General features: G+C 40.9%; 1 protein-coding gene across 6 annotated transcripts; it reads left to right on the top strand.

Moving 5' to 3' along the window:
• The first annotated feature begins 1141 nt into the window (after positions 1–1141).
• On the top strand, positions 1142–25426 carry PUS7 (pseudouridine synthase 7). 6 transcript variants are annotated; one of them, XM_087765723.1, is made up of 19 exons: positions 1142–1240; positions 2509–2763; positions 4304–4382; positions 4957–5435; positions 7280–7376; positions 7486–7587; positions 8507–8651; positions 10643–10660; positions 13057–13168; positions 14467–14544; positions 16251–16379; positions 16602–16727; positions 17028–17089; positions 17511–17671; positions 18555–18681; positions 19423–19524; positions 22625–22754; positions 23846–23937; positions 24664–25426. In XM_087765723.1, the coding sequence occupies exons 4-19, from the start codon at positions 5071–5073 to the stop codon at positions 24798–24800; spliced, it is 1983 nt and encodes a 660-aa protein (XP_087621849.1). In that variant the 5' UTR covers positions 1142–1240; positions 2509–2763; positions 4304–4382; positions 4957–5070; the 3' UTR covers positions 24801–25426. The 6 variants fall into 6 exon arrangements, with proteins under 6 accessions (XP_087621849.1, XP_087621848.1, XP_087621851.1 ...); XM_087765722.1 differs by having other exon boundaries at positions 2509–2674; XM_087765725.1 differs by having other exon boundaries at positions 2509–2674; positions 7280–7364.
• The last annotated feature ends 408 nt before the right edge of the window (positions 25427–25834 follow it).

Consider the following 25834-nt stretch of genomic DNA (forward strand, 5'->3'; position numbering starts at 1 on the left):
CTTGATGTGGTCTTTTATAAGCCAGCCACAGAGCAATGCGTGCGTACCTGGGATTTTTTAAATCCAAACCAAAGCACTCCACTGTGTTACCTCCCCTCTTGGAGTAGAACAAGAAAGTAAGTACAAGGGGTGAGAAAATAAGTCACCCGTATATGCATAGCAGTTGTAAGTCTCATCGCATGTGAGTGTGATGAATAGAATACAACTAGAGAATGAGAAGTATGAGAAACTAGAGAGTAGTGTTAACAGCCTGGCAAAGAGGAAGGCCGAGGCAGGCTAGGATTAAGATATGACACAAAGGGTCTTCACAGTAAAGACAAATCATACGTGTTGAAGTTAATGAAAAGACATTCTTTGCACCACTGCTTAAAATAGAAAGGAGGGTAGAAGATGACATTCTGACAATGTCAGAAAAGACTCATAGCACAGATCCAGCCTGGTTTTATTTGGTTTTAAAATGGTAGCATGATTTGCATAGATATGGTGTAGGTTTTCAAATGGTACTCGAACATGCCGGTGTCCTGGGACTCATGTTCAGTTAGTGCAATCTGTTTCAAATGTTAGGGGAGCTCAGGAAGGCCGCTGACACACATCCCTCCCTGCTTTGGCTATAGCTGCATTTTGGAATTTGAAACTTTTTCTGTGGAGTCGCTGTTCTTTTCTAAATTCTCGGCTGCTTCCCCTAGATGCTTCCAACAGTTTTTTACTGTCAAAGGACGCTTCAGCAGGCCAGAGGTGACGGAAGCGTCTGCAAGAGCAGCCCCTCGGTGGGGACCCCCTCCTCCCCCTCGCTGGATCAGCCGGGGCCGCCGCTCCCCGCCGCCCACCGGCCAGCCCGGCCTGCGAGCTCTCTAATTAAAGAGGATTACGCCGCCGCAAGGCGCCCTGCTAATGGCATCTCCCTCCTCCCGCGTTGGGACCCGAGCCGGCGGCCAGCGCCGCGGGTTATTCGCCGCTTTCCCTCCGGGAGGCGCGACCGAGCCCCGTACGGCGAAGCGGGGGCTCTGCGGGGCTCTGCCGGGGCGCGGAGACGCTGCCGCCGGGGCGCGGAGGCGCTGCCGCCGGCGAAGGGCCGCGCTGGGCCGGGCCGCTGCGGCGGCGGGGCCGGCCGGGGGCGGGCGCAGGCAGGAGGCCGCCTCCGCACACGCGGAGCTGGGGCGGGCCCGCGCCGCTCGCTCCCGCCGCCGCCTCCTTCCCCGCGGCGCTGGCGCCCGGCCCGTCCTCCCGTGCCGGCGTGCGGGTAAGTGGCACCCCCGCCCCGGCTCCTGCCTGGCGGCGGGCGGAGGCGCGCCCTCCCCCGGCAGCCGCGGCCGCCCGGGGCCCCTCGGCGGGCGGGCGGGAGCCGCGGCCTCCGCGGCGGGGCCGGCTCCCAGCTCCCGCTCCCAGCCCGGGCGCGGGGCCGGGGCGGGGGGGTGCGCGGCCTCGGGGCATCTTTCCCCCCGCTTGCGCCGGGCTTTCCCCGGCCCGCTCCGGGGCTCCCGCGGCGGGCGGGCGGCAACCGCGTGGTGCTGGGAGCCCGGCGGCAGCCCTTTCCTCCCGCTGCCGCCTCCTCCTCCCGCCTGCCCCAGCCCCGTGCCTTGCTCTCGCCCTGCCCCGGAGCCGCGGGGCTGGCGCGGCAGAGCCGGGCCGCGGGACCCGCCGCCGCTCTTCCGGCGCGGCTCGCCCGAGCGCTGCCCGCCCCAGCGCTGCCTGCCGCGGCTGCCCGCCCGGCTCCCCCTGCGCCGCCTCGCCGCCCGGCCGCCGATGGGCGCCGGCGGCCCCGCCCGCACGGCCGGGGGGCGCCTCCTGCCCCCGGGCGGCTTCCCCGCCGCCTTCTGGCCCCGCCCGAGGGGCTGCTTTGGGGCGCTGCTGTATCATCGTGCCCTCTCGGCGGTCGCCTCTTCATCCCGTCTGCCTCGTCTCGTGAGAAACCGGCTTCGCACCCAGCGCTGGCGGGCGCCTACTCTTTTATTTATTGTGTTAAGTGGGAAGCACCCCACAGCCCCCGCCAGCCCCCGTGCCTGCCTGACAGGTACCACACCAGAAGTAATCGCTCAGCATTTCTTGCTGGGGAGAATCAAGCCCTTTATTTGTAGCAGTAAATTCAATCTCTGCTAAAACACAGTCTCTGTTGAAATTGCTGCGGAGTTGCTGTTTATGCAGATTCTGGCTTTTATGGAAACACCTGTTTGCTACGAAAAGGGCCGAGACGGTCAAGCAGCTGTCAAAAAATAATAGGCGCCTCTCACTAGCAATCTACACAAGTGAGACTGTGTGTGCCCCACTCACTTCAACTTGCTTCTTCAAGTAATTATCCTGCAGAAATTTTCCCAGATGACGGCCACCATTTGGCACAGGATAGTACTTTGTTGTGAGTCATTCCTCTGCTGTGAGAATAGGCCGTATCTGACAACTTTGGAGTATTTGTGGCCAACGTTAAATTTTTCTAACAGTTTGTATCATTCAATAACTAGGTATTAAAATTTTATTTAAAAAACATGAGATTTTTCTTGTTACCTCCTTTGGCAGGTGTCTCAGAGGATTTCACTGTGCTGAGCGGTGTTTTGTTCGCCATGCAAAGACATTCACAAGCCATCTAGAAGCCTTTTCCACATCAGTGCTTTATAACCTGGGCTCCATAAATTTGGGAACACAGGAGAAGAATCTGGAAATGCTGGTGAATTGTTTCTTTTGGGTATGATTTTTAATTTTTTTTTATTTTTAAAGAAGGATTTTATATACTTTATTTGAGGACAAACTGAAATTGATGCTTTCTGCTTGAAGGTACGTTGATTTGCTAATTGTTCTGCTTTCTTCTGCGTGTATTTTGTCACTCCTCTCTTCAGGCATCATACACTTTTTCATAAGTCTCTCCTTATTTCCCTTTTGACCGTTCTTTTTTCTAGTGCCCATTTTCATTTCTTCATTTGAGCAAAACATTTTGGGTGTTCCTAAAACAGTTGTTCCTGCCTCTTTTCCCTAAGTTTGCGACCTCTACAACGGAAAGTCCAGCCAACGAAATCAGCAGTGGCTAACAGCTAGCTGGTAACAGTTAACAGCTCAGCACGTGGTGATTATTGAGTTAGTAATGAGTCTTCCTTTAAAAACATACCCTTTAAAATTAAATAGAATATGCTATCTAGTGACTGGAGAAATAATACAGGATGATGTGTGTAGCTCTAAAATACTGCTCTGTGCCTAGATTAATTTCTTAGTAACAGCGGAATCCTATTAATTTAGAAACTTGCCTGTTGTTGTGGGCAAAACTGTCTTGACTCGGGGAATTTAATTTAATTTATTGCCAATTAACATAAACTTTTAATTACTGGTTTGGCTAGTGAGATACAAAGAAGACAACCAGTTAAACAAACACTTGGAGAAAACTCCTTTTCTCTTCCTTCCTTTCACTCCAGACACCTCCCCTCCCCTGCTTTCCTTGTCTCCCCTCCCCTGGTTGTCCCCACAGGTTGCACTCTGTCCCTTGGGTGAGGCAGCAGTGGTGCAGGAGCTTGGGGTTGGTGCGTGGAGGTTTCTTTCCGCTGCTCCTTCTTTTTCATTTCTTCTGCTGCCATGTGGGCTTGTCCACAGGCCACAGTGCCCTCAGGGATGTCCCTGCCCCAGCCTGGACACCTCCACAGGCTGCAGTCCTCTCAGGGGTGTCCCTGCTCTGGTGTGGAGAGCCTCCTTCCAAGATCGCACCTCCAGCCGTGTCCCCAACAATGTCCCCTTCCCCGTCCCTCCCCCTGTGTCTTTTTCAGTATGCTGTCACGTGCCTCCTACTGTGCTTCCCGTTGCACTTTCTGCCACCAATAGCTCCTGCCTTTCTTAAATAAGCTGGAGCAGAGGCACAGTGTGCTCATCTGTTGAGTTGGAGTTTTGGCAGGCACTGGGTTTTGTCCATTATGGACAGCTGGAACTGGCCATGACCAGCACGGGGCAGTTGATGGCCTCCTCCCATGCAGCCCCCTGCTACCAAAACCTGCGGTTTATCCCCAATACACCAGTGTGCCAGTTGGGTGATGCTGGGAGAAAGGTCCTGTCGTTGCCTGATTATAGGAACTCTGGTCTCCTTTCATAAACATAGAAATAAAACGAAACTTCTCTGCTCTAGGTTGCTAAATAGCAATGTTGTGTTATGTCACTAGGTTGGTAACACTTCCACAATTCTATTTGTTATTAACTTGTCCGTCTGAGTAGTTGTGTCTGCTCCTGTGCTGATACCTGGGGCCAGAGGTGGCTGGTTTCTGCAATGATCGCATTCATACATAGTCGTGCTTTTTTGCCTAAAACTTTCTCAAAGAGTTAGTTTTCCTCTGTTTTTCAGATCTGAAGGTACTAGTTCTGGTGACGCAAAGGTGGCAGCTCAAGTTGCCAGGAAAGCGCCAGAGCTCTGCTCCACCAGCGTGAGTAGTCATGTTCTTCTCAGAGATCATTCCACTTGCTTGTTGTTTTGTTTGTCCCACTCATTCAATGATTTTGTTATCTCATCCCTCTTATCTTTTGGTCGGAATTGCTGCCACCTTGAGTTTCGTGTGGGATTGTGTGTGTTAGAAGAGATGAACATAGAAAAGGAAGAGATGAGATTTAAGGTTTGGGGGAATCGAGCCATCCTCTCTCAATCCTTGTAAGATAGAATCTTATTAGAACAAGGAATTATCAAGAGTAGTCATGTTTAGCAGAAGGCTTGGGAACAAAAAGTTTCTTAGGCACTAAATTGCTATTGACAGCAGAGCCTGTGTGCACAGGGCTGGATGCAGCCATGTAAGAGTTGGCAAGGGTGACGATGGTGGTAAATGGTCGGTGCAGTATTGAATCCTGCTTGTCTGTAGCCTAACGTGCATGCTGCCTTGGGTGGGTATTAAGTCCCCTTAACATCTCCCTTCCCTCTTCCCAAGTACATACTGTACATACTAAATTTTTACTTGATGCTTAACTTAAAAATGCAGAAAGTTATGTGGTTTTCCTGAACTGTTGCAGGGCGCAGAGTCCTTGGAGTGAAGAGACTATATATTGATATTGCTCTTAAGCAGACAGGAAATAAGCCATTCTTCTTGCTTCTCAGCGCTTTCTGTTCTACACTGTGCCTTAAACATGGAAACTGTAGAAATGAATAGTGTATCCTTGAAACGTCCTCGCTCTGAGGACAATGTGGCTAATGCAGACGAAATTAAAAGACAGAAGATCTCGGAGAAGTCTAAGACAGGGAACGACTCTAGGCAGAGTGTTGAGACTGTAACAGAACAACCTGACAAATCTCTGCTTGAGGACACGAAAAATGAAATAATCCCCAATGAGGAAAGTGAGGAGCAGGAAGATGAGGAACTAGAGGACAGTGATGAAGATGGAGATCCAGAGAGCTTTGCAGACATGATGAAGCATGGACTGACAGAAAGTGATGTTGGCATAACTAAATTTGTTAGCTCTCATAAAGGGTTTTCTGGAATCTTAAAAGAGAGGTAACTCTTTGTCTTGTTATGTATGTTAATTCCTTGTGTTAAGCAGCTGTTGTTCTCCATTTTCCTTTTCTGACTTGCAGGATGCAACTGGATTGTGTGCAGCCACTTGGGAAGTTCATCACTTTCTTTTCCTAGTGCTGAGACTGAAAGAAAGGTTTAATTGGGGACTTTTCTAGATTGTTTTGTTTTGGTCGTCCCCGTCCCCCACCCCCCTGCTTCTTCCCTGTCAAATGCAGCTCTGAAGAAAGAAGCTGTGTATGGACAGAAATACCTGATTACACTGACATTTGCCATTTGTCTTGCTCTCTGGCAGCAGCGTATAGCATAAAACCTTATGTGGTACACCCACTTTTTGTACCACTCTTCAGTGCTGATAAAAGACGCACTGGAGAACGGTATTGAAACCATCCCTCTGTGGTTCTTTGCTTTTCCCTAACATTTTTGTGCTAATATCTTTAAACATGTATATTCTCAGATGGTCCACTAGGCTTTAAATTATAGTCTGCTCAGTTGTAATGTCATTTACAAAACACAAAAGGGAATTTTATAACTCAGGGTGTGGAATTTTACATTATATACTTAATAAGATGTTTGGGTTTTTGTAGCTTTTTTTTAATGAAACTTCTAGGGTTTTTAAATTAAATAACATCTCTGAATAAAACAGAATGCAAATACAAAAACTCACTGAAGTGAGAATCATTGTTGCCCTGACTTAGCAAAGCAGTTAAGGGTGCTTTGTTTACACACCAAGAAGTCCCTGTTTTTAAATACTGGCTTCATATATAGATCATTCTACATAATAAAGTGATATGTACATATTATGTATGTATTTAACCTTTATTTGCAGCATTAAGCAGCTAGCATAATCCTTCACTGGGGAACACAGTCTGTGCTGCACATCCTTCTGGGAAATCTGCCAGTTTTGAACCGGGGTGGCCAAGGGTAGCTGGGTGGTAGAAACGTTTGTGGGCTCATGGTTTTTCTTTGATCCTAGTTTATAACGCCTAGCATTAATTTAGTCCTGGCGTTTTTATGGTACCAGTCACTAGCATGTCTAGACAGCTACAGATAATACGAGAGAGGACACATAATGCTCCTCGGGGAGGAATTCTACCAATATGATGTATGGCAGAGGCTTGGGGGAGCTACAGTAGAAACATTCCCATGGTTAAGTTTTATTCATCTTTCAACATTCATAGACTAAGAATTTTTTTCTTTTATTTTCCTGTACAAGCAGATGTTACTTAAAAATCATTTAGCAATTGCAACATAGACTCTCTGTGCTCTGTTAAAGTCAGGATGGTCAAATTCTTTGTTGCTATCATAGAGTATGCAGAGTAACTGTTTATTTGAAAGATGTTCTCTATAATTGAATATATGTAACAGAGTTGAATTTGTCCTCCTTTCCTTAGAGTGGCTCATACACACTTTATTCTGCAGGTTGTTTGAAGTGACAGAGTTAATGCATTTGTGTTCACGCTGTAGCAATGCGGTAGAGTCTTAATTGTCAGTAATGACTGGGATTGAGGATCTGCGTTACTGATCTCTGCAAGCTAGGAATGAAATGACTCAGAATAACTACAGCAGGTGTTCGGTTATCTGCAAGGAAGTCTGCTGTGTTTAGATATGCCAGACTTTCTTCTGTGTCCTCGTGGTATCATTCTGAGGGGTGAGAATAGGTACAGCTTTCTCATGGTTGAAGTTTCTTTTACATGAATTGAATTATGTGAATTCAGAATTCTTCAATGAATTCTGCTAACAAACAGCTTCTTGGGAAAGGACTTTATGTGATGTGAGATTTTTATTTTTTTATTACAATTTTAATGCGTGTTTTTTCCTGTCAGATACTCAGACTTTGTTGTCCATGAAATAGGCAAAGATGGACGTGTGAGCCATTTAGATGACTTTTCTGTTCCAGTGGATGATGAGGTAAATTTTGAGGTAAAGATTTGGTAATGGCTATGCTTCTTAAGCAAAAACATTAAAAGGCTGAATGTTGTTCTGTGAGGGTTATTGGATGTTTGTTTTTCTCCCCCCAAATTTGTGTTAGGACCCATCAGAAGAAACATTTACAGTTTTATCGGATGAAGACAAGCAACGTTTAGAGGAACTTCAGCTTCTTAAGAATAAGGAAACTAGTGTTGCCATAGAGGTAAAATTAATAAGTGATGTGAAGTTTGGGGTGGGGGAGGAGGATGAGAGAGTGAATGAGTGAAAGGTACATGCTTTCTAGTGCATGTAAGGTACAAAAGTAGTTTGAACATGATGCAGCAAGTAATACCGAAATGTTTCCAGTTTGGGGTTCAATTCTGTAAAGCCTTACAGATATACTCAGATGCATGCACATGAGTTGTTGTCGTGATTTTGATGGGACTGTACGCATGAATTCAAATACATGTCTTAATTTCTGTGGTGTTAAAATTTTCTTGCAGTATTTTGGTTTTCTGTCTAGTAGTGTTTTATAGGATAATTATGTAAGAAGGATTAAATAAAACATCCATCCTGATGAAGGACTGTTTTCAAGGTCAGTGTTTAGTAATTTGATAGAAAAGAAGATAAATACGCTCTTCTGTAACAAGAAAAATAAGAAGGTAAAAAATGAAATTAAAGCTTGGTATTTTTAAACATCCAGATATTCCATATGCTTGAAGAATAACTGTTGAGCTAAATTTGGGACACAGAGATGAGTAGGATTAAATCTGGTAATTTCAAATAAGCTTTCACACATTAAATAATCTTATCTAGCCATTTTTTTTTTCCTTTAATGCATACAGAAAAACTTCATTTTGCCAGAGTTTTCATTGGAAGAGGGAATTTTATTAAGCACAGAAGAGCGGAATAAATCTTGAGAATTTTCTTATTTGAATGTTGAGACTGGAGTTTGTAACAGAGCTATTTATTATTTTTCAAACTAATTTTAATAAGTAGGCCAGACTTTTAAAAGTATACCTATTCAGTACATTAGTGTGATTTGGTGGGTTTTCTTTAAAGATGCAAAATTGAACTCCAAGAGAATCCCTCCCATTTTGTATTACTTTATTTGGTTTCTTCATGTGTGTGTTTTAACACAGGTAATTGAAGACACCAAAGAAAAAAGAACAGTTATCCATCAGGCTGTGAAGTCCTTGTTTCCTGGACTGGAGACTAAAACAGAAGATCGAGATGGAAAAAAATACATTATTGCTTATCATGCTGCTGGGAAAAAAGCACTGGCAAGTGAGTTTCAGTATCACAGCAGTTGGGTAAAGTAAATGCTAAAATTATCCCAAGAATAAAAATCGTTAGTAAGTCCTTCAAGTGGAACGTACCTCCTAATATAGCCTGGCTTTGTTTTTTCCTCTGGGCAACTGATGCTGTGCATCTGAAATGATTAGGAACACAAGGAGTGTCTCAAATTTAAATTTCTACTTGTTTTTCTTTCCAAATCATTCATCAAATCCAGCCATGTTAGAAGTGAGAGGATCTTCTGCTATTTCAGTGGGAACAGGCAAAATAGGGGCTTTATTTTCAGTATTGTTTGAACTTAGCTTTCATGAACTGACCTGAACACTTACCTCTGTAAGCGTGCATTGTGGAAGTAAGAGGTTGTAATTGAAATGCGTACATTACGCTGACAGTCGGTGTCATTTTGACTGTCTTGAAAATCCATGATAATATTCTCAATGACTTGAATAGAGACAAGCACCTATTTGTTTTCTCAGAGTTATAGTTTTATATAAACATATTTACCATGATCTTTAAGGCTACTTGTGCTTCCAAGGCTAATTATATTTGCAGAAAATTGTCTTTATTCATTATAAATCACAGTTACTATTTTGGAATAATCAAAGTAATGAAGGATTTTCAAAATGAAGTGTTATCCACCTTAATCTTGCCAAATATTATTTTGGTTATGGGGGTTAAATTCAAGTGTTCTACATCTTTTAATGTTATTAGAACTTTGTTGCTACTGTAAGTTGAGAGGATTGTCTACAGGCAGAATTTTGCACATTTAACGAAAGGTATTAAGTTTTGGTTTGAACTGATTGCATTCCTATGTCATTTCAACCTACCTCAAATGACAGTATGTAAGCCTAGCCCTTTCATTTTAAAGATAAAGGAGATGGAGAAAGGATAAGGAGATAATTTAAAATGGTAAATAACACCATCTCCACATTCAGTTTAGTTATTATTTTTTAAGGTTTGTTCTGAGCAAATATGGGAATGTTGTACTTTTATTGGTAGGATTGTAATGTGTTTGTGTACCTTGTTTAACCATGTTTAGAAAATGTGTGTTTGCATGCTTTATGCATGGAGTATGTATACTTACCAGCACAAAATTTTCCTCAGCCAGTTTTGTTCTCTGTTGGTTTGTAATGGTTTTACCTCCACCTTGTCCTTCTGCTGCTTTTATTCTTTAGCCATTGTTACAGTCAAGTGGTTGTTATTAAGCTGACCAGTCTGATTTAACAGATACTGTATAAAAGAATTTAAGTATTTGAAATACACTGAAAAGAATTTAGTGATGTGTCTCTAGGATTAAAACATTATCTGGAGCACCATCTTGTGATGCAGAGGAGCATCATCTATTTAAACTTGGATTCCTAAGTTGTGATGCTACAAACACCTGTGCATGTTGGTGGAGATGTGTGCAGTTTCAGTGAGTGTGTGTAAATGCTTATGAATGGAGGATTTAAGAGTGCAAGTTCTTTTTAGTCAGGATTATATTTATCTTGCGTGTTTATACAGCCACTAACACGTCTTAGTCCTGAGTGGGTTCCCCAGGCAAGAAACATTTCAGAAGTGTAGAATATTCGAATATTAGCAGAGACCTCTGATTATTTGTGTTGATAATGTAAAAGGTTACCAAACATGCTTTCCTAAAATTTAAAATTAGAAGCTGCTTTGTGTCTGTAGTTAAGTTTACACCCAGAATACTTAAAACACTGCCTTACTAAATTGTCAGTAAACTGCTGTTTCATCATTGTCCACAAACGAAGTTTGTTGCATCTCCAATTGAAGCTTTCCATATGTTCACTGTTTGCCTCTGCACGATTCCATTGCATAACTGTCTAAATTGCTGTCATCCACCACCTAACTGTTGGATGCTCTCTAAAGCATAAACAATCCCATAACCATAAACCTGCATGTTCACCTCTAAAAACCCTTCGACAGTCTAAAAATTAAATGCTGCTCTTTTGTGCTCTTTATGCTATGCATTGGGACAGAGGTCAGAACTGCAACAGGTAAGAGATGTTGACATTTCATGCTAACAAAATGAAATGCCAACCATTACGACCTCCTAAATAGCGACAAGACTGGCCAAACTAGTAACAATTAAAAAACCCTACACATAAGGAATGCTTAAAATTCCTGGAAACAGCCAAGAATTGGGCTTGCGCTACCTCTTTTTTCCTAGTGCAATATAGGCAGTAGTGACTCAGTGCAGAGAAAGTCTGCCAGTAAGAAGTGATGTGAATTATCAGTTTTGACTATACTGTTTGACATCTATGGTAAAATTTCCATTGATTTCCTTACGCCAAGCCTTTGCCCTTCAGCCTTGTATTTCAGACACCACTATCTGTATTTATACAACTTTAAAAGTATATATCATACATCCTGATATTCAAAAAAGAGCTTCCAGCCCTTGAGTTGGCAGTAAAAGGTTTGGAAAAAGGGCTTGGAAATACGATTTAACTGTCAAAAATGTAACATAACTCTGAAACATAGCAATAAGGACTGCAGACTGTCCCTCTGGTCCATCTACCCAGTTGAATACTTTGAAGTATTGGGTGAGGAGTGGTTAAATATCGGGACTGTAGCTGCAGAGTCCCAGTACTCAGCATGGCCAGCAGTGTGGTGGATAGGCGCATAGCTGTGATGCCCAAAGCGTGAGGAGCTCGTTGGTATATAATAGTATCTATAGAGTCCTTTTAGTCTAGCCCAGATTAGGGCTCACTTTTTGAAGGATGTTGAAATGACCGTGTGCAAGATGGATTAGTTAAATTTAAAGACTAATTCCAGCTGGAGAAGACTTTCCGTGTGTATCACGCTCTGTCTTCCTCTCTTCCCTTCTAATTACCGAGTTCTTCATGAGGGACCTTGCTCTTCAAGCTGAATGCAGTATTTCATTGACTGTGTTTAAGAACAGTGGTGGCTCAGAAGGGAAACCATCAGGAGCATGAGGTCTCTTAACAGGCTTTGGACCATACTGCTTAGTTTAGGTCCTAGAAAACTCCATTGGGGGGAGGGTTTGCCTAGAAACTGATGGTACAAGGCAGGCGTTGCAATAATTTTTAAGTGATTAAAAACTACATGTATAGTATTTTATACTGTAGCATGCAAAATTGTTTTTGCAGAAGTGTGTGTATGGATGGCAGCTTCTCAAAAAAAGCAAGAAGAATTATTTTTACCAGAAAGTTTCAGGAAAATTAAACATATTCACTGTCTGCGTGGGATATCTGGGCTTTATTAAACTAACATGAACAAAAAGAGCAAAATTTCCCAAGAACTTCCTTCCTGCATTGGTGTTTATATACTGGAATCGGGCTGGCTTTTTCAGTCAGCTTTTGCTGTTACGAAAGACACTTAAGCCCTTTTTGTACAAAACCAGGAATGTCTGCTTGGTGGCTACCGAGAGATAAGGGACTTCTTAGTTAAAACAGAACAAATCCTTAGTTTTGTCCTTATAAAACAAAGAACTGATAAACAAAGCACCTAAAAATTAGTTGCTAAACCTGTGTAGAAACAATCCCCCTTCCCAGTAATGCCATCAACAGTGGATGATTGTAAAAGGAAAGTTTTATCTCTGGAGGCTTTTATGTGCAAAAAAGCTTGACAAATACACTGACAGTTTTCTTCCCTCTCCAGGCCAAATAATTGTACAGAATTGTAAATCAGCTGTTAGTCTGCAGGAGCTGAAGTTATCTTTCCCTCTGGCATTCTCTAAACATGGCACAGTATCTGGCTTGAATTATTTGTTAATGTCTCTATTGTGCCAGATTTCTCTCTTTGTTGTGCCAGATTTCTCTCTCCCACAGGACTTTTGAAAAAGAATTCACATTAAATTTTTTGTGAGTATACTTTTTTTTTTTTAGGCTTTTGTAGAGATACAACCCATGCTTTCGCGTGACATACAGAAAAAATCCTACAGAAATAAAGAATATGTTAGTACTACAAATAATTATTGTAGTCTTCCCACAAACAGGGCTCCAATGGTCCTCATCTATTAATTATAGAAGACACTAGATGAAATGTAGAGTGGCTTTTATTGCGGGAAGTCAGCGTAATGATAATGTTTTTGAGAAATTTAATCAGGCAATGTGGCAGTTAAATGACTAGGGTATATTTTTAGGTAATCTCATAACAAAGGAACTGTCACCATTTCATTCAAGATTTTCTAGGTGACAGAATTGATGAAAGATAAGTTTACAGCCCAGTGGAAGAGGAGAAGGTCTTTTTCAACGTGCCTTGCAGCTTTTGCTGCCAGTAATTCACTTTTTTATTTTTTTTAAAAAAAAGCAGATGGAAATTAGCAGAAATTGACTTCTACATATTTGTTTTGAATGTAGCTGCAATGGCAAAGGTATTAATTAAATATAAAAAATGACACTTTACAAATTTTAACCTTTTGTTTTTAAAGATCCAAGAAAACACTCTTGGCCAAAATCTAGGGGAAGCTACTGCCACTTTGTACTGTACAAGGAGAACAAGGATACTATGGATGCCATAAATGTCCTCTCCAAATTTTTAAGGTAAGGCTGTTGTTTCTGCCAGCCTGGCTAGCATGCAGGTCCCCCCCCAGCATGTTTCACATTACTGTGAATGTTATGCTCCAGAATTATGTAAGAGCAGCACAAGTGTTGCCTAATTTGTAGCCAATGTTTAAAACAAAAATATCAAATTTGAAACTTGTAAGTTTTGGAAGGAGGTGAGAATGGAACAAAATGATCCCAAGAAATTTAAGACTGTACACCCTACTACCTCAGTGGAAAAAGGTCCACAATTGAAGTTGGCTGATCTGAGAAAGGCTCGGCAGTTCAAAGCCTCAATGTGCATAACCTGAATTAAAAGCCAGTTTTTTTCCCCAGCATGTGAATATATGCAAGTATGTTATGAACCTGTCAGATATTGTTGCGATAATATGCTGATCAGTTCCTAAGCAGTTACAGTTGATAAACTCTTGTTCTATGTATTAATTTCTCCATGGCAACACCGTCTTAGTTCCTTTCACCCCATCAAGTGCAGCAACAAAAAGATTTGCCAGCGGCGTGATGTGAGCACAGTGAATTGCAGAGGAAGGACTATTTTGAAATTGGGTCAATTCAGTGATCTGCTTGTAGGGAAACTTCCCCACTTCTCCCCTCCTTTTCCCTCACCCTTCCTGTCCAAAAATAAATGTTTGTAATCTAGACTCTAACCAGTATACTACTAGTATTTGTATTTGAGAACAGAATGGTAAGAGCATAGTTTGGTGGAAAAATGTATGTAATGGCACTCCTGCTACCCCCTGGTGCCCATAGCTGGAATAACTGGAAATATTCCCTGTGTAACACAGGCTGTAAAGTATGAAGTGGAAAAGCAAGGAAATTTTCCTCTCAAGGAAAGAAATGGATCAAATTTTAAATTAACGTCTCGTATTCTCCCATAATGTGCATGCATGGTATTCAAACAGGCATGTTATTTGAAGTTTAAGGAAGAAATGGATATGCTTTTTTAAGTGAAATTAGTGGTGGCTGCGCATTTGTGCACTGAGTGGATGTGTATAGAGAAGTACTTCAAAGCTCATATTCTGAAAGCACAGTTGTGGTAAAAGTGAATCTGTCTACATATAATTAAAACAGAGAAGTTTCCCTGTTTTTTATGTACTTAGAGATGAGATTAGAAAATGTCACATGTATTCAGGGGTGTCAAATTGTAGCCTAATTCTGGGGAATATATGTATATTTTCTGTTTATAAAGAAGATTAATAATTCTAGGTAATTACGCTGAAAATTATGTTCGATCTGCAGCTATTTTAATATACATAATATCTGTTACTGTTGCTTTTAAGAGTGAAGCCAAACATATTTTCCTACATGGGAACTAAAGATAAAAGGGCTATAACAGTTCAAGAGATTGCTGTTCTTAGGTAAGTAAAAATATTCTGTAGTATTTGCACTCCTCCCGTGATAACCTGAATATCTCACTAAATACCTTGAAGACTCGGTATGCATGTGACACAAATGGCGGATTCAGGTCCTGATCTTGTAAAGCACATGTATTAACGAAGACGCTATAATCCTTTTTTACTCCATGGTGATTGCTAGTATTTTCAGTCAGCGGTGCTCTGAGTCATAGGCTGGATACGTGTATTTGGCTGAAGGAGTGGGCCAAATTGCCTACGTGCTCTTACGCTGCATGGCTCCTTTGCAACAGCAGAAAAACAGAATGACACAGTGAAAATTATGTCCCATTTCCTTCCTGATTTTTGTTTCCCCCTTCCTCCAGCTGGCATACTATTTTCTTTCTCACTGAACTCTCTGAACAGCTCCAGAGACGGCTAACCACTGCCTTTGCTCATCTATGAGTAGCCAGAAGGGGCAAAAAAATGATGAGGAATTTTTCCTGCCTTAACCTACTCCCATAAGTTGCCTACTAAGATAAAATAAGATTTATTTTGTTGTATTCCAAGATAATTATATGGTTTCTGGGCACTTGAAATTAGTGTTACATCCATAACTGAGGATGATGGATGCCTCGCAGTCATATATTACAATATCTGTTTAGCTAGCTGGAGTCTGGACTGCTATTTACAACTCCTTGAAAACCACACTCCTCAAGTGAGGAATTCCAAGGTTTGAAAGCCAGAAATCTGATCAAATCCTTGTTAAAAGGAGGGTATTCACTACTTAATTGTTAATATTTTTCCTCCCAGTGGTTTGCATGTGCATATGTTTGCACACACAAAAGGAATTACTAATTTGTGAATCGTGAGAAGCCCCAGATTCTCGTTGCTGCAAGGCAAGTTTGCAAAGTGATGACAGTTAACCAGACTTGTGATGTAGCCATCTCAGGTGCTGTTCCGTTTACTTTTAACATGATCACGTTTAATGTTGTGTCAAAGAGCTTCAGGGTGTTGTAAGCATTGATTGGGGGGGGAATGTACAGATTTGTGGTGTCTGTTCAGCAGTGCCACAGTACCCGGCTCTCCTGCGCAGCCTTGGAGAAGGATGGCACGGGAGAGGAGACATAACCATTTATCAGCCTGCTCTGAGCTGAGTACGCTGGCCATGCTAGCTGACAAACTTGTCTCTCCTGGTATAAATTTTAGTGGAAGTGTCAAAGAGCAGCTCAGTAATGCAACGAACAGGGTATGCTTCCAAAAGCAGCAACAAAAATGACAGGTATCAGCGACAGGTTGGATTTCATACTCCTTCATCTGCACTAAGCTTACACAGTAGCTAGTTACTTATCTGTGTGTTGATGACTGTGCTAACTGGAGTGTATTCATGGTGTAGTCACTCAAATAAAGCAGAGTTCCATTTGTGGGGTACAGTATACATCAACATACTTTTGCAACAGACTCTTTTTTTGAGAGCATACTGTAACACAGATGTGAAAAGACAGTACTAACAGTCTTTGTCACGGTATGCCTTTTCTCTTGTATAAGTAGCCTTAAGAATTATCTGTTCTTTTCTTTTAGATATTTCATTAAAATACTTTGAAAAGGCAACAACAGAAAATTGGGGAAACTGGACTTGCCGCTTTTTGTTTTGAAATGCTGACATTTCTATACTTATTTAACTATCTGCTTTTCTAAGCATAGGTTGGTCACTGCTGTGTGTTTCTTTTTAGAATCACTGCACAAAGACTTGCTCATTTGAATAAATGTTTGATGAACTTCAAATTAGGAAATTTCAGTTACAAGAACCATCCACTGAAATTAGGAGAACTGCAAGGGAACCATTTCACTGTTGTTCTCAGGTAATATGTTAGTATGTATTTAGATAGTTCTGTTAGAATTTTTTTTTCTTTAAATAGGTAAGGGATATCAGTGCATCTTGTGTTACAAAAAAGAAGAAAAGTCCTTCTATTCTCAGGAGTCTGTTGAATTTGATACATGCTATATAATGTTGATGTTGAGCTTTAATATTATGGGGATCACAAAATAGTGTAAGCCCTTAATAATCTAACTTCTTATGCTAGAAACATAACCGGAACTGATGACCAGATAGAGCAAGCAATGCACTCTCTCAGGGAAATTGGATTCATTAATTACTATGGAATGCAAAGATTTGGAACCACAGCTGTTCCTACATATCAAATTGGCAGGTATGTGTTGGTTTCATCCCCCTTTATTTTATTTTATTTTTCTTTTTATCCCTATCCCTGTATAACTTCTAATGTATTTTTGGGAATGTTTTTCTAGCATATTGCATGTGCCAGTTCTAATTTTAGAGTCAAGAAAGAGCTTGTTTCTGAACTTGCTTTAGCAGGTATCCTGCATAATACCACTACTTTTAATATTGCATAAATCTAAACACTAGTACTTCTTTTTTTGGATAATTTGGCTAAATCTCCTTAAAATATATTTAGTCAGTTCTTAATAAACTTCTACTGTTTGAATCTTAGAGCTATTCTACAGAACAATTGGAATGAAGTAATGGATTTGATATTAAAACCACGACCAGGAGGTAAGGACTGAAAAATTACACATCAAGTGTTTCTGCCTCTCCTCCTCCAAGAATTGTGTGTTCAGGAAAAGCACTTTTAGATTTTGATTCTTGTAATTTTGAAAGGACGTTTGTGAGGACAGCTTTGCACATGCTAAACTTCAGCCAGTTTAGCAATGGAGAAGCAGTCTTCAGACTCTCTGCCTTTCTGCTTCTCTTTCCTTGCTGTGCAGTTTCTTGCAGTGGGGGTGAAAAGGGAGTGGAATACTTATACACAGAGTCTGCTCAGACTCCATGTGAAGCCTTCGACTATTCTGTGATTCTGTTAATCTGTGTAATTACTGTGACCGAAACTTCAATTTTTTAACTGTTTTAACCAAAGGTGAGATAGATGCTTTTTGGTGTGTAGTTAAAATATTTTTATTTTACATCCTCGTTCTAGCTGAGAAGGGATACTTAGTAAAATGCAGAGAAGAATGGGCAAAGACTAAAGATCCAGCAGCAGCCCTCAAGAAACTACCTGTAAAAAGGTGCGTGGAAGGACAGCTTCTACGTGGACTCTTAAAGTATGGAATGAAGAACATAATCGCTGCATTTGGCATAGTGAGTGTAAAAGTGCTCTGGGGTATTTACTTCAATAAACGCTCTTTTGATGGTATCATGATGAATTTGAAGTAGACTCATAGATGCTTGATGAGTAGAAGATTAAGTGTAAAATCTTTACATTTATCCTGCCTTTTTGCCTGAAGTACTGCTGCATGGTAACTGACATCATCTGTAATTAATATATGCATAATGAGCTTTCCGATTTATACAACAATCTCTCTGGTACTTTGGAAGCAATACAGTCCTACTTAGTAACCGTGTATAATACAGATCTGAGAATTGTGCAAAAGTTCAGTATCAGAGTTTTTCTGTTGCTTTAAAAGTATAAATCAAACTGATAGTGTGCTAATGAATCAGCTTGGCATAGAGGTGGTGGATTCACTGTCATTTTGAAGTACTGTAATCAAGATCAAGCCTTTGGAGAAAATACCTCATCACCAGCAAACTACTGGGCCCATTGTAGGAGCAGAGGAGTAATTTCTTGTTTATGAAGAAGATAATTAGAATAACACTGTGCTTTCACATCTGCAAAGTTTACTTAAGATTTCAGGAGGCTGAGTATGAATTCAGTGTTTTATAATAGCCCCATGTGTTTGATGAGCTGTTGAATAATAAAAAATAAAACCAAAGCTTTTCTTTTTAAATTTAAGCACAAGGGGGTTTTGTATGGATTTCAAATGTATACAAGCATTATTTCTTCACATACCCTCTTCCCAAGTAATGAACAAAAATAAAATCTGTATACCAAGAAATTATGTTAGTCTTGTTCCTGGAGAAGGTAACACTTCAAATATGTGCATTTTTAGTTACGAATGAGAGAAAAAACTAAAAATACATCTTTCTAACGTTTCACTTTTTTTTTTTTTCCCTTTACCTCTAGATACCAAGAAATAATCGTTTAATGTATATTCATAGCTACCAGAGTTATGTGTGGAATAATATGGTGAGCAAGAGAATAGAAGAATATGGGCTTAGAGCTGTACCAGGAGATCTCACACTTAAAGGAGGTAAAATCAGTCAAACAAAAAGCCAGTGGTGCTGTGTAATTCAAACTCCTAGGAAAACAAGGCACATATGTCAGCCTTATCACATAAACAGATATTTTCTTTTCCTTCTCGCTCATTTTGGTCCAGTGATTTCTGAATCCATTGACCAGTTTTAGTCAGATTTTGCAAGGAATCGGAAGTTAGGTATTGCACTTCCATGAGCTGTTGGTTTGCTTGTTTTTCCAAATAGCTGGATAGGGAAGAGAGACTATGAAGGACTGATTGTTCTCAAGAATGAACTCAAACCTAGTTGAGCTATGGAGAACTATGGAAGGATGTTATGAATGTTTTAACCACAGAAGTTTTTGTCTGCATTAGTATCTTGCAAAGCAGAGACGCCACTCAGTTAAAACTTTCTTCACTTGGATTTGCTCTGGCATTTCCCTGGGGTGAGAACATCTATAATATTTCTCCTTCATGGATGCCTGGTTAGGGGACTGTTCATCTAGCCGTTCTTATGTCATTCAGCTTTAAAAGTCACTGGAAACCAGGCTGTGATTCTGCTGGTAACTGTGACAGCTCTGAAGACGGTTACTTCTTTTCTTGGAAATGTTGTCTATTAAGTGGAGATAAAACACAGTAGTTATCCCTCTCAAAAGTAGGCTTGTTTCAATCAAGTGGTTCATTTTAAATTTAGCTAATGATGTTAACTGTCACAGGCATCCATACTGGTAACTCTTCATTATTCTGTCCTGATTGTAGCCACAGCTGTTCATATCGAAGAAGGAGATGTTGATAATTACACTATCCATGATGTAGTGATGCCATTGCCTGGATTTGATGTTATTTATCCAAAGCATAAAAGTAAGTCTGTTAACTTACGTACTTACTCTGAAAATGTAAGTCTGCTTTAAGATTGTTCTTAAAAGGAAGATTAGGTCTATGCAACCTTGGTGACCATTAAAAAAATACACTGTTTCAGAGCTCTGATACATTACTGTCAGCCTCTTCCATTGTGAAAATACTAGTCTGCATTGTTTCATTTAACGTAAATCTGTTTCATATTTCTTTTTAGCTGGTAGCTTTTCCTAAGAAAGAAATTTTTTACCGAGGCAAAATTATTTATCTCAGCACAAGGGGAAAAAAATGGTGAGATATTAATTGAAAAGTGAACGCATTTGATTTTTAAATTAGAAAACAAACTAAACTCCTGGAATTTGTAACCCAAGCAAATACTTGAAGTTAGGAAAAAGAACCAGATCTGTTTAATTAAATATTAAACAATATGAATATTAAAAAAAAAAAGAATATTAAAAAAAGCATATCTTTCAGCTCCTGTATGTTGGATCTAAAATGTTTTTAATGGAATAGGTTGAGTGATCTATAATTATCTGCATGGAACGCGATGTTGTTATTAAGGGATAGAGCTGTAGAATCATTTTGGTTGGAAGGGACCTCAGGAGGCCATCTGGTCCAGTCTTTTGGTCAAAGTAAGGTCGGTGCTGTATTCAGGCCAGCTTGCCTGACAGACTTTGTCCTGTCAGGTCTGAAACTTTGAAGAGCAAATAGTTGCTAAGTTCTCCTCTAAGTCTTCTCTTCTCTAAGCTAAAGAAGGCCCGTTCTCTCAGGCTCTCCTCACAGGGCATGGGCTACAGCCCCTGGCCATTGGGGTGGTCCTCCATTGGACTCATTCAAGTCTGTCAACATCTACTTTGTACTGGACACACTATTCCAAGTCCAGTCTCATGAGTGCCCAGTAAAGGGCAGTAATTTTTCTTGAGGTAGCTGCTGGCTAAAGTCCTGTTGCTATTAGCTTGTGTTGCGGCCAGGGTGCTCTGTTAAGTCTCCTTTCCACTGGGAGTCCCAGGTGACTGTCAGCAGAGTTGCTCCCTAGCCTGTACCACTGCAAGGAGTTAAGCACTCTCAGGGACAGGACTTTGTCCTTGGTGAATGCCATGAGGTTCCTCTTGGCCCATTCCTCTAGCCTGCCTAGGTCCCTCTGAATGGCAGTCCTGCCCCTGGGTGTATCAAGTGCCACCCCAGCTTGATCTTGTCCAGAGACTTGGGGTGAATTCCAGCTCCTCCACTTACGCTGATAAAGGTAAACAGGACACATCCCAGTTCCTTGAGGAACTGTGCTTATAATGAGCTTCTAGGTAGAGCTGAAACCGCTAGTGACGATCCTTTGAGATGATGAGCCAGACAGTTCTTTACCCATCTAGCAGTCCACCCACTGTAATGTTCTAACCTTGGATACAAGGATGCTGTGGGAACATGTCAACAGCCTTGCTAAAGGCAAGGTAGGCAACAGTCACTGCTCTCCCCTTGTCCGCAGATGTAATAATTTCATCACAGAAGGCAGTAAGGTTGGTGGGTTTTTTGGTTTTTCTTTTCCTTTTCCCCCTTTGGTAAAACCATTCTCACTGTTACTCTCGCTGTGTGTCCAGAAACATGTTCCAAGAGGATTAGCTCCATTGTTTTTCCCAGGGACCAAAGTGAGTCTGATTGGTCTAGTTCCCTAGATCATCCTTGTTGCCCTTTCTGAAGATGGGTGCAACACTTGGTTTTCTGCAGTCACCTGAGACCTCCCCAGATCTCCACGATCTTTCAGAGATGACAAAGAAAAGCTTTACCCTGACGTGAGCCCGCTCTCTCAGCCTGTATCTTCTACTACTGGTAGTCCCTCTCCTTCCTAAACCTTGCCTCTAGGAGCAGAGGCCTGGGAGACCTTGCTGGTCAAGACTGAGGCAAAGGAGGTGCTGAGACCATCAGCCTTATGTCTGTCACTAGACCACCTGCCCCGTTTAGCAGCAGAGCAACATTTTCCTTGTATTCTTTCATTCCTGATGTTGCAGTTTAACTCTTGTTGCTCTTGATGTCTGTTGCCGATTTCAACTCTAGCTGAGCTTTGGCTTTCCTAACACCCCCAACCCTACGTGCCTGGACAATGTTTGTATATTCTTTCTTTGTAGCTGGCCCTAGCTTTCACCTACTGCGTGTGTCCCTACATATGAGCCGAGTCATGAGTTCCCTACTTAATCAAACCAGTCTCCCAATACGTATGCTTGTTTTCCTCAATGTTTGGTTGAACTGCTCTCGTACTTGGTTGTCCTTAAAAGACCAGTCAGGTCTCTTGAGACTCTCTGCCTGTCAGAAATAAGTCCCAGAGCTAGGATCCCATTTTAACACCCGTCTCTGAAGGACTTGGAAGGTAAAGATCTGTTTGTGATGAGGCGTGGCACTGAACCACATTGAGTTAAAAGACTGGAAGAAAAGCTGCAATTTTTTACGTTCCATATTTTTATACTGGGGTTTGCCCACAGTAAGCCTAACTTACTCCTGTTTAAAATTCCCAACTGCATGAAGTAATGCTGGCAATTGCACTGCAAATCAAAGGCACCAGACAGCATTTTAGCTGCAGTATATTCTTGTGTTTCCATCGCCTTCTCTGTCTTCCCCAGGTGTGCGTGCACCCGCCCTTACTTAAGGACACAAGACTGTAATAAAATTACTCCTCCTGTTGGCAGTGTACTTAGAGGTCCCTACTGGCTAATTTCTTCAGAGGGCTCTCTTAAACTTACTTCACTCTGCTGCTTTTTCAAAGATAGAGCAATGGGTAGTCCGGCCCATTTTTTTTCTCTATATACCTGAGATGAGTCTTGTGAAGTTTAGATAATTGGAAAGCATGTATGAGATGTCAATGAAATATTTTGTAATTTTTTTTTTTCAGCGGAAATTTTGATTTGCTAAGATTCTTTCTTGGTTACTGTCTCTACTAATCAGACTGTAGAAGCAAACATTGTAGGTAATAAGATTTGCAATAAGTAATTTTAAACTTCTGTGTAATATTTATCCCATATATGCTGAAAACTGCTAAATATAAGGGAAGAATGATCCATGAAAAGAGGCTGTTTCAGTCAGCTGCGCTATGCTCTCTCTGATTAAATACTTTCCTCTCTTGCAGTTGGTGAGGCCTACAAGGAAATGCTAGTAGCTGACAATCTCGATATCAACAACATGAGGCATAAGATCAGAGATTATTCACTTTCTGGAGCATACAGAAAGATTATCATTCGACCTCAGAATGTCAGTTGGTAAGTAGGAGGATAAAGCCAACTACACATGAATTGACAACATAGAGTATATGTGGGATGGCTTTAGGAAAGTACAGGAACCATTAGATTGACCCACGGGATGTACATGGAGACTGAAGCATAGGTAGGGAGGAATTCCTCTGCATTTCCCTCGTGTTTTTTACGCAGTTGAACCATAGCCTTATTTCTTCCTTGGTCCTCTGGTTGCATGCGCCTATCTAGTTGTTACCCTCCTTGCAAGGGCTTGCCTGAACACTTCATAGATAATTATTTATGTTGAAACCACGATAGATAGCATTCAAAACAGGTTTTTTTGTAGTCTTGCTATGAGAAAGTTGGCGTCCAATTACCTGTCTGTCAATCAGAAAGATTTGTGTCACTTAAGCCTACTAAATCACTTTTGTTAGAGATACAACCTAGTTGTCATGGCAACTGAATAAATACCTTTTAAACAGGTGACTGTACAAATGTGCAGAAAGACTTGACCACTGATGCAATGAAAAAAAATATAGAGGGTTTAGGAGGGAGACAAAAAATACAAATGTTTACACTTTAATTAGTGCTGATGTTCAAAGCTTATCTGCTTCTCAGTTACTTTTTCAGCCTCGTCATTACATATGGAATGATTTCTGTTAAATGAATGGCAAAAAGAGTAGAATGTGTATTTAAGCTCCTTCAAAGAAGTTTAGATGGCTTTCTTCAAAATGAAGGCTTCCCCCTGCCCCCAAGTATTCTTAGAGTTGACACCATTCTTCCCATAATTTCATAAACTATACTTCTTGTATAGCTGAAAATCCTGACAGCCAATGAGGGAAAACAGATGAGTTATGCAAAGAAACTTCTCACTAATTTTTTTTTTTTATAATCTTCATCAAACAGAGGCGAGTCTTCTATGCAAAGCTTTACCAGTTATTGCACCATAAATGCCGCCTTACCTTATTTTATTAGAAATTCCATTTCAGCTGTAACTGCCAAATTTGAATAATAAATATTATTATAATAAAATATATAATTTTATGTGAAATAATAAAATATATAATTTTATTCTAAATAATTAAAAATAATTTTAAAATCTTATGTATATTATAAAGGGAGGTTGTTGCATATGACGATCCCAGAATCCCATTATTTACTACGGATTTGGATAAGCTGGAAGGAAAACCGTTACCAGTTCTTCCTACAGGTAAGGTGATTTTTTTGCTGATGTTTGCAAAATAGAAGTTTGCTCTGGCTGTTGCTTTGAACTGCTACATATTGAAAACTCTTTTAAGGAAGAGCTTTCATCTAACTGGACTGTTAAGCAATGGTATTAAAGATGTGCAAAGTTAGGTGTCTAAATAAGGACCCTTATTTCTCAAGAGTGCGAGCAATTCTTCCAGCAATCTGTATTGACTGCTATATTTTCTTAGAGACATAGGTAACATCGAGTAAATGCTTAGCAACAGATGTCTGCGAAACGCACGAAGGTGCAATTAAGCCACAAATTGTCTGTATGCTTGAGCATGTATTATTTGTGCTGAACCTAAGAGACTTCCTAAATACTTAACAGAATTCAGTGGAGATTTTTTTATATAACTCTGGTCACAAGGTCTTTTGACCCTACTTTCCAGAACAAGTGAAGAGAGGCTAGGAATTCAGTTTTGAAAGAACAAAGGTTTATTTTGCTTTTAAAAGAAGAAAATCCCTAAAACACCACTTCCTGCTGAGAGAAAATGTTAAGAAGTTGTTTTATGAAATTCCACTGTGGATTGTAAATTGGAGTATGGTGGTGGCAGTTGTTTTGTTTTGTGGATTGGGGGGGATGGTTGTGGAAAATTTTAGTCCCATTTAGATGGCATCCAGAATAAGCATTACTTATGCCCCTAACGACTTTTTCTTGCTTTGTGTCTCCTCTTACCCCTTATGACAGATGGTAAATTCAGGGCACTGAAGATGGAGTTCTCCCTTCCCCCATCCACTTATGCTACCATGGCAATTCGAGAAGTTTTGAAAATGGACACAAGCATAAAAAACCAGACACAGCTGAATACTACCTGGTTACGCTGAATGAACTGTAAAGACGACTTAGATTTTAACATCTATAAAGTGTTTTCCTATTTACATGATCTGTACAAATCTTTAAAGACTGGTAGTAAGAGATTTGTATTTTTTTAAGTTTTTTTAGTGCTAGCATTTAACTTCAGTAGTCATTTGCAAGATGGTGGTTGTAATATAATACAGATCTTAGTGAGTGGTGCTTTTTAATGAATGAGTAAGTTGCCTGAGCTGTAACATGGGCGCATCTTTAAGAAATGGGCTTCTAAGTTTCAGACCTGGAAAAATGTTTCACTTGCCCTTTTTTTTTTTTTTTTTTTGGCAAGCACTGAATGTTTTCATGAGTTCAGCACAACTTGAAGACTCTTCAAATACATTAAATAACAGGTTAGGAAAATGAGTTGCAACAAAATTAAGATATCAACGAACATTTGTATCGCAGGAGTTTTTGCTGGTACCATTTGCGCTGATGCGGTAGAGGATTCTGTTAGCAAGGCTTTTTATGTGCTGTAAAGAGGTACAGCTGTTTTAATTAGTTGGTCTTTTCATTGAGAAAATACCTGTGTGTATTTTCCAGCTTTACTACTAATACCTGTACCAAAGAAGAGGTACTAAAAATAAATTAACCTAAAAGGCTGTGTACTTCCTTTACACATCTCGTCTGTCCATTGCTGGCAGGGGGTGAGCCGGGCTTATGGTAGAGAAAAAAAATAAGAAGCTCTTCTAAAAAGACATTGCATAAAAATTGGAAAAAAAAAAAAAAAGGAGAAAAAAAATGAAAAATTGAAAAAATTGCAAAAAAAAAAAACACAAAAGGAAAAAAAAAAGGAGGGGGGGGGGGGGAAAAAAAGGTTGTGTTGCTAAGACGGTGTAGAGGGAAGGCGGTGACCCCTGCTGCGTGCCGCGTGCTGGAAGGCCCTTCCCGCCGCGCAGTACCTCAGGAGAGGGGCTCTCTCGAGCAGCGCGAAGCGGCGGTGGCTCCTGCACCAGCGGGGCTGCGCTTTCCGCACGGGAGCAAAACCGGCTCCTCCTCCAGCCCGGCCTCC

This window comes from Nipponia nippon, unplaced genomic scaffold, assembly GCF_047370975.1.
Source record: "Nipponia nippon isolate SJK-2023a ecotype South Korea unplaced genomic scaffold, ASM4737097v1 scaffold_3, whole genome shotgun sequence".
NCBI classification, from domain to species: Eukaryota; Metazoa; Chordata; class Aves; order Pelecaniformes; family Threskiornithidae; genus Nipponia; species Nipponia nippon.

What these genes read in the sequence shown, in the direction of transcription:
- PUS7 (XM_087765723.1), top strand. Translation starts at nt 5,071, where the DNA reads ATGGAAACTGTAGAAATGAATAGTGTATCCTTGAAACGTCCTCGCTCT. An exon ending in TCTGGAATCTTAAAAGAGAG is followed by an intron (nt 5,436 to 7,279) that starts GTAACTCTTTGT and finishes TTTTCCTGTCAG; the next exon opens with ATACTCAGACTTTGTTGTCC. An exon ending in TATTTATCCAAAGCATAAAA is followed by an intron (nt 19,525 to 22,624) that starts GTAAGTCTGTTA and finishes CCTCTCTTGCAG; the next exon opens with TTGGTGAGGCCTACAAGGAA.